General features: G+C 55.5%; 2 protein-coding genes across 4 annotated transcripts; both read right to left on the bottom strand.

The window, feature by feature from the left end:
* Positions 1-102: 102 nt before the first annotated feature.
* Positions 103-3,684, bottom strand: H310_03317. Of its 2 annotated transcripts, XM_008867126.1 has the most exons (10): positions 3,040-3,684; positions 2,636-2,985; positions 2,005-2,583; positions 1,606-1,829; positions 1,159-1,555; positions 983-1,061; positions 784-931; positions 648-734; positions 478-589; positions 103-427 (listed from the first exon to the last, which is right to left on the bottom strand). In XM_008867126.1, exons 1-10 carry the CDS (start codon positions 3,668-3,670, stop codon positions 167-169), a joined length of 2,868 nt encoding a protein of 955 aa, XP_008865348.1. In that variant the 5' UTR covers positions 3,671-3,684; the 3' UTR covers positions 103-166. The 2 variants fall into 2 exon arrangements, with proteins under 2 accessions (XP_008865348.1, XP_008865349.1); XM_008867127.1 differs by having other exon boundaries at positions 648-931.
* Positions 3,685-3,754: 70 nt separating this feature from the next.
* Positions 3,755-7,396, bottom strand: H310_03316. Of its 2 annotated transcripts, XM_008867124.1 has the most exons (12): positions 7,348-7,396; positions 7,066-7,293; positions 6,606-7,004; positions 6,384-6,547; positions 6,122-6,324; positions 5,903-6,039; positions 5,751-5,853; positions 5,402-5,689; positions 5,044-5,349; positions 4,872-5,001; positions 4,459-4,818; positions 3,755-4,378 (listed from the first exon to the last, which is right to left on the bottom strand). In XM_008867124.1, the coding sequence occupies exons 1-12, from the start codon at positions 7,389-7,391 to the stop codon at positions 3,810-3,812; spliced, it is 2,931 nt and encodes a 976-aa protein (XP_008865346.1). In that variant the 5' UTR covers positions 7,392-7,396; the 3' UTR covers positions 3,755-3,809. The 2 variants fall into 2 exon arrangements, with proteins under 2 accessions (XP_008865346.1, XP_008865347.1); XM_008867125.1 differs by having other exon boundaries at positions 5,044-5,689.
* Between the last annotated feature and the right edge of the window lie 87 nt (positions 7,397-7,483).

Genomic DNA, 7,483 nt, shown 5'->3' with positions numbered 1-7,483 from the left:
GTTTGACCATGGAAAAATTTGAAAATTTGCCTCATTGGACGAGTTTGTACGAAATCAACAAATTGCAACAAGTCGAATAAAACATTCAGAAGCATTTCAAAAGGATTTTAAATACTATCTTTATCGGGAAAAGACACGGTATTAAGTTATGGAGGATGACAGTTGTTCAAAACGGATTTTGCGCGCCACCGACAAATGGAAACGGCGTCGCGATCGTCGGCAGGTCCAAGTGCCGCAAGCGGACGGTCCCAAGGACGCGTTCGGGGAGCTCATCCATCGACGTTCCTTCCAGCACAAATCCCAAATCTAACACCAAGTCGGGCGCGTGACCCAAAAGAAGGCGCACAAGACCACTTGCGACCGTGCTGCTGCGAATGTCGAAGTCAACTTCGCAGAATTGACGCCCGCGAAAGTATCGGTGGTTCACCTGCGCCGCCTTCGATGAGAAAATATATCACATGACTGCGGGAATTCTACCTTGGTTCCAAGGATCGTGGGGGTGCTTCCCACACCTTCTCGAACGACCCAACTGCCTTCCACCACGCGAGGAATGAGCTTCAATCGCTTGCTTCGGAACGAAGGGTCCTCTCTACATTGCCCCATCATGACCATTGCGTCTACTCGACTGCATATCACATATTCCTTACCCGTCAAAGAAGTCGGCGCACAGTTCAGTCCATGCCGCGCGCTCGTGCAAGAAGGCGGGGTTCTCCGGCGTGAAGTAAAACACCAAGCTGCGAGAGGGACAAGATTTTTTGTTGTCCTTCACCGCAAACATCGTACCTGTAATGCGGTGGGAACAAGATATTCACTACGAAGAAGAAGGTGCTGTTCGGCACCCCAGTTAACGACTGCAGCCCTATCGACTCCATCGCTTTGGCGCTCTCTGACAAAAAGCACTCGACGCCGAGGAGACGGAAGATCTGGCGCTCTGTATGCAACAAAGACCTTGAGGGGGCCACTATCACCGCGTTATTCTCACCGGATGGCTCCTTGGACTTGTCGATCAAGTAGTTGACGCTGCGAACCATAAAGTTGCTGGCCACTGGTTCGGCCCAAAACTACGGCGTCACATTGTTATCAACAAATTCATCCATCACAGCGTTTCACACCAACACCCAAGCAAGGACAAGATCGACGACAACAACGCCCACACACCTTGGATGGAAGTGCATGGCGACAGGCAAGCATAGCCTCATCGTCAGCTGGGACGTACGGCGGAAGCAGCGGCACCGTTTCTTCCGTCGACATCGTTCTCGATAGTCGCCCAGAGAGCATCGAAGTCTCGACATGCGCTCGAACGGTTTTGTATTGCTTGGCCACACACGCGGCTTTGAGGTCCACAAGCATCTCGAGCATAGCCACTGTGTAGCTCTGTCCGTATGTGCAGTGGATCGCCAATGAGGTATCGAGCCACCCGCGCGGGTTTACTTGCAGCACAAAAGTCACGAGGCAGCTTGTCAAAGACGGGTCGTCGTCACTACTGTCAACGGGAATGGCGGGTGGGGCGACCACAAAGCTGCCGCTCACGACCTCTGCCCGAACAAGACGAGTGCTACACGTGGCAAGTCTGTCGCGCAGGTTACCTAATGAAGGGCACGGTACCTGGGACACTCGTGGTGGCTTGTCGACTGCAGCAACATGACGTATGTACCGTTGGCCTCTCGACGCCAATGCCGTGCCAACACCACTTCTCTCCCTTCGACGACGACCGGCCACAGCACCATGGGCTGCAATTGCCAAAACAAAATGTCGTTGTGGCTGTCGACTTTGCTCACGACGCGTGCGTCGCGGATCACGCTGTTGGCTTTGTAGAATGGACTGTCCAGCTACATGAGGGCAGCACATGCTTAAGAACGAGAACTGACCGACGCAGTCCGGCATTGCAAGGCCAGTTAGGACACGAAAGATCCAGACGTTAACCAAGCAGTCTCGCCTGACGAACTCGGATTTCATGAAGTAAACGCACAAGTATTCAATTCCAGCGCAAAAGAGGATGGATACCTGTTGGAGCATGTCAAACACCTGCGCCGCGGAAGTTGCGTGGATCGACAAGGACGCTTTGAGCACGATGGCGGGGGACTGGATTGTCGGGTGCTGCACCGTGCACCGGTGGACGCGAAGGTTGGACGTTTGCGTGTACAACTTCCACCGGGACGGAGCTTGCAGTTCGCGCAGCCAACCAAGTTGCTTCTTCATGGACCGCGGAGTTGGTCCGATCGAAGCGGGCTCGACTTTAGCTCGCTGCGATGCCCGGCGCCGGTGGGCTCCTGGCGGTGGAAGCATTACCGTCGGATCGTCTTTCTCGTCGGGGTTGTCGACCAACACGTTGTCCATGTCGAGCTTGTCGTGGGCAAGGTACCATTGAACATACTTGCGCCAGTGGTTCTCGGCTTGCGTAATGCATTCCAAGAGACAGTTGCGCCACCAAATGGCCGTCTCCAGCGACTCAGCCGCCAGCGCAATCGGTGCTGTGTGTGATTTGGCCAAATACGACCCTGCCGAAGCCGTGAGCGCCGCCGACGAAAACGCCGCCGCGCCAACCCCTACCATGCCAATCCCTGCCAATCCCCCCGTGAGAACCTACCAATACCACGCCATACATCATCCGCACGACGTTTTTGGATGGGTGTACCAATGTAGCGGTAGCAGCAGTGGCGGCGGTTGCGGCAACTGCCATTTTTTTCATCCGCGCTTTCTTGATGTTTGCCTTGGGGTCAAAGTTGAAATCAAATCCGTCACCAGACGATCCTTGCGAAGACAGAGGATGCGCAGAAGAAGTGGCTGGTTGAGGCGGCGGCTGTTGAGCAGGGGTGCTCTGGGGCTGCGGTAGGCTGTCAACTTCGTCGGACGATCCGTTGCTATCGTCCACGAGTTTGTACGAGTAGTGCCGAATGCGGAACGTAAAGAGCTTCTTGGATTCCATGAGACTCGGGGACTCGCGAACTTCGTCGACGGTGCAGCCTGGGCCCAGGACGTACCATCCTGCAAGGAAATATGAGGAAACGATTCAGTGTTCGGTGAGAAATGTTCACCAACCTCGGGGCTCTCGGTCCCCTTTCTTCCGAAAGTAGCACAGGATGTGCGTGCCGTTGGCGGACGACCGAATCATAAAGTATCGTTCGCGCCACAAGTTGACGTGGGCGCCCTTCTTGCGGAGCCACCCCTCAATGCGGATTTCACCGAGTGCCGCGACTTCCTTTCCCACCTCCGGCATCGATCCAGTGTAGTTGAGTTCGAATTCGAGCCGCATTTCCTCAAGCAAGTGCAAAAATTTGGGTTTCATCCAGTCGCGCAGCGCCATTTCGATCTGGATGTCGTCTTTTGCGGCGCGCTTCATGTCGTGCTCTTTCTTCCGCGCGTCTGCAACCAACGCATCGCAATACGCGGCGATCCTCGTATTCATCTTCTCGCTTACTTGCTGGTGGTTGATTACGCGGCACAACTTGGTGAGCGACGACAACAGAATGTGCCGCCCGCTGTCGTTGCTAGCATACCGTGCCATGAAGTAGTCGCTGCAAATCTTGTCAAACAGCATCATGATGTTCTCGGGGTTGGACGAAGTCCGCGCGGCAGATGTGCTATGCCGCGGAGACATCGTATCCGAGTGTCTGGACGTCGAAGGGGACAGGGGCTGCTTGGACGCCCGCGGCACCGCGTTGGTCGCCATTTCCCTCTCGTCGGGTTTTTGAGGGTGTTTTGAAAAGACGTGAAGCGAGGCTTTTAACCAATCAAATCCCTCTATTTCAAAGATTTCCATGATAACACTGTGTGATTGGCTAAAATTAAATAGTCGCCTACTTTAGATTTCAGCGCACGTCTCCGTCACGAGCCATGACGGAGCTGATGATGTCGTCAATCTTGGTGTCCCAGTTCTCCGACGAGAACGATCGCCGCCTTGCCAATGACGGGGCTCCTGCATCAAGGCTATTGTCCTCGTCCACCACGAACTCGTCAGAAGCGCCTTGATTCGCCATCTCACGCAGCCGACCGAGAATGTTGCACGGGAGCTGGGCGACGGACTCGCGCCTTGGGACATTCAGCGCTGGTGGGGGTGTTGGGTGGTCGTCTTCGGTCTCGTCTGTTGAATGGGGGGTGTTGTCCATCGTCAGCCGTGCGGTGGACTTGACCGTGTCGCGCAAGACGGACAAGTGCCTTAGAGTTTTCTCAGGTTGGAAGCGGAGACTTGCACGGCGTCCGGGGTTCTCTCGAAGAGGTGCATTGGCAAAGTATGTCTTGAGAATTAAGTGCTGCTGGTGGCTGATCATGCACGCGACGAACTCTTTGCAATCGATCACGTTGTCTACGCCGGCGACGCGGTTGTACATGGCGAGCGAGTCGCGCTGAGTCATCTCTGGGTCAAGTTTGTGCACCATGCCTGTACAGAGAGCCATCATAATGTGTTCCGAACCGCACGACGTCTTTCCGATCATGGAGAAATCGAAGCGATGGCCTTACCGCTAAACTCGTGGAACTCCAGCACACCATTCTTGTCGTGGTCCATGCTGTGAAACAATTTCTTCATGAACGCCACTTGGCTGTCGTACATGGCAAACCAATGCAGCATGACTTGCTCCAGGAATTGGTCGATGTCGATCGTGTCGTTGAGCGCAAGGGCCTGCACGAGTTGGATGCACTCCGAGTGCTCGTGGTTGTCGGTGGTGGCGTCGAACGCGAACGCGATCTGAACTACGTGGACCGCTTCCTGGACATGAATGCGCGTGCTGTTCGGGCTATGTGGGATTCCATCGCCGAACCGAGACTTGAGCAGCTTCGCAACGGCCAGGGCATGCTCGTACTGCGTCGTGTAGTGGCCAACTGCACACCGCATCGAATGTAGTCCTTCTAGCATTGGAGCGACTCGACTGTACCGTGGAAGAGGACGCCAACGAGGAAGAGGAAGAAGTCGATGGCTTCGGGGGACGGTCCCATGGGTTGCGTGGCGCACACCGCTGCATTCGACCCGATCAGGATGCCAAAGAGTCTCACGCGAGCATTGTGCTAGGACTCGCGTCAGGTTTCCGCGGAGAAGGAATCGCTTACCTCGCAAAACTTGTGGACGGCAGTGTCGATGCAAATGAGCTGGCCGATGGCGAGCTCTTTCAGGCCATAGTACAGGATGAACAAGTCCTCGACGAGATTGAGGAAGCCCGACCGCGGCTTCCCATTGCAGTCGTCGTGGATGTCCTGGGTCATCTTGGCCTGGTACAAGCTCGCAATCGTGCCGGCAACGTCGTCCAGCGCCATGGCGTGTTTCTTTGAAAAGATCTTTCGGATCTTCTTGGCGGGGAGGTTGGCGTCGGCAATCACATCCGAGATTCCTCGAAACCCGTCGTCGTCGTCGACATCCTAACGATACGTCACTCGCATCGCACGCAGACGCGAGAAATGTGCCACGCACGTCGCCGCGCTTCTTCTTGCGCTTCGTGGCTGTCTCGGCCTCCATTATGTCGACTTGAACGGCGTGATCAGAGACCTCTGGTGGCTTGGGGATGCGCTTGAGAGCGTCTTGGTACTTGGTCATAAGCTCCTTGCACTCTTCCTCAAACAACTTGGTCTTGTCCATCTCAAATTGAAGCTCGATTTCGTGGTTCTCTTTGAGCGTTTGCATCTCGGTTTTGAGCAGCAACATCTTTTCGAACGTGGCGCGTTCGGCTTGGAGTTCCGCAGTCGTCTGCTCCGCGGCCGCCTACGCCGACGAGGCATCGACCGTCAGCCCAGGCCACGTCATGAATATTGTGCACGCCTACCGCCTCGTGCACCGGCACCGACTTGTTGACTTCCTTTAGCGTCGACGCGAATCCGGTGACAAACCGTTGGAGTTTCTTGACGTGTTCGTTCGTGGTCTTTTTCCTGCATGCGGGTGTAGAACGTTCCCAGAATATTCCAGCAGGTCTCGTACGTTGTGCCAACGTCGTACTCGCGCATCAGCATTTGCGCGAGACGCTCGCCTTCTTCATGCGCCATCGCTTGCACCACATCAAACAGCATCTCGGCGCTCAAGTTTTGCTCCACTGTTTGAATGAGCCCGACGAGAATCTACGGTAGCCAGGTGCTGAGGACAGCGCGTCAAAGGCACAACGGGGCGCAGTCGTGGGGGAGATGAGGATGAATGGCTTACGTTGCGTCGGTTGGCTGCGTCAAACGACTGGAACGTCTTGAAGATCATGTCGACTTTGTCCATGGCGCCCATGTTTTGGAGCTCGACGACGAGGGACGGCCGCGTGTTGCGTCCGCGAAGCCGCTTGAGTGCGTCGCATTGACTCGTCAGTGCAGCGACTTCTTCTCGAAGCCGCTCGGCTTCAAATTCAGCCGCTGTGACCTCTTCGCCCACGACGTGATTGAACCAGTCGAATCAACCAAAGTAGACATAGCACACTTACGCGCTTGGAGTCCATCCACCTGGCCACGCAATTGCTCGGCCATTTGAAAGTACGCCGTTCCTTTTTCATACCAATCAACCGCCGACACGGTCGACGCCTCGGCGTGTTGTCTTGACGCAACATGCCGCGCGTCGTAGTCCGAGTAGATGGCAGCTCCTAGGCTCCTACACCCATGGATTACGTCGAAAGGAAGAGGTCACCGAGATGCGAGGGGCGGCGTACTGGCAAATTGTGCCCAGCACATGCTGGTACCGGCCAAAGAGGCTCGTCGCGTGCTGCAAGCAATGAAACGCAACGGCCGTGCGCAGTCGGTTCGGCATGGGTTTGCCCGTGGTGAGGACGGACGACTCGCGGAACTTCATTTCACAAAACAAAAAGTACGACGTGAAGTTCTTCGACTCGACGTCCAAGCTATGCAGCCACGTGTTGATGTGCCGCAGGTCGCTTGGCTTGACATGAGGATGAGCTTCATGGGCGAGATGGTCCAAGACGGCTGCAGGGGCTACTGGAAGGGGCGACGATGGCCTCGGCAGCATCGCTTGCCATGGCGATGACAACGCCAACTGACTTTGGCCATGTTGGTTGACATGGCTCGCATGGCTTTCACCAGCGATCGGTGGTCTGAATGCAAGATGGTGTGTGTTCAACAAGCGGATGATTCGTGAGCAGTAGGAAGTCTCACCGTCGAGGAGTAGACCGCGTACACGAGGCAGAGCTCGGTTTCTTGGCCTGCCGCGAGCGTGGCGTCTCTGGCCCGTGCATGCCACGGAACGGATACATGTTGTACGACGTTTGAGGCCGACTCGGCGGTGTTGGTGCAGTCGTGCCATTGTCTGGGTCGCGGAGGTCGCACACTTTGCTCGCCAAGAGCTTGTCGCTGGAGACTACCGTCCCCGAGGATGACATTGGGCTACATCGACCTAAGATCAGCGCGCGCATTGTCCTCCTCACGCATCGCTCCTACCGCTGACCGGAAGGCGGTCCATGGCCGCGGCACACGACGCTCATCGCGCTATAATTAGCCACGTCACAAGTTGAAGTCCCTCAAGAATCTGGATAAATGAACAAGTATCCGGAACTTTTTGCAATCTTGACTACTT

Source organism: Aphanomyces invadans, assembly GCF_000520115.1.
Source record: "Aphanomyces invadans strain NJM9701 unplaced genomic scaffold supercont1.5, whole genome shotgun sequence".
Classification (NCBI taxonomy): Eukaryota; Oomycota; class Saprolegniomycetes; order Saprolegniales; family Verrucalvaceae; genus Aphanomyces; species Aphanomyces invadans.
The sequence above is the reverse complement of the archived record's forward strand: the minus strand, read 5'-3'. Positions and strand labels throughout refer to the sequence as shown.

Coding starts and splice junctions, on each gene's coding strand:
- H310_03317 (XM_008867126.1), bottom strand. CDS start 3,670: ATGGCGACCAACGCGGTGCCGCGGGCGTCCAAGCAGCCCCTGTCCCCT. Junction 2,584..2,635: donor CTGCTGCTACCGCTACATTG/GTACACCCATCC, acceptor TGGTATTGGTAG/GTTCTCACGGGGGGATTGGC. Junction 932..982: donor CAAGTCCAAGGAGCCATCCG/GTGAGAATAACG, acceptor TGTTGCATACAG/AGCGCCAGATCTTCCGTCTC.
- H310_03316 (XM_008867124.1), bottom strand. CDS start 7,391: ATGAGCGTCGTGTGCCGCGGCCATGGACCGCCTTCCGGTCAGCG. Junction 7,294..7,347: donor GGACCGCCTTCCGGTCAGCG/GTAGGAGCGATG, acceptor AGGTCGATGTAG/CCCAATGTCATCCTCGGGGA. Junction 5,854..5,902: donor GAGTACGACGTTGGCACAAC/GTACGAGACCTG, acceptor ACCCGCATGCAG/GAAAAAGACCACGAACGAAC.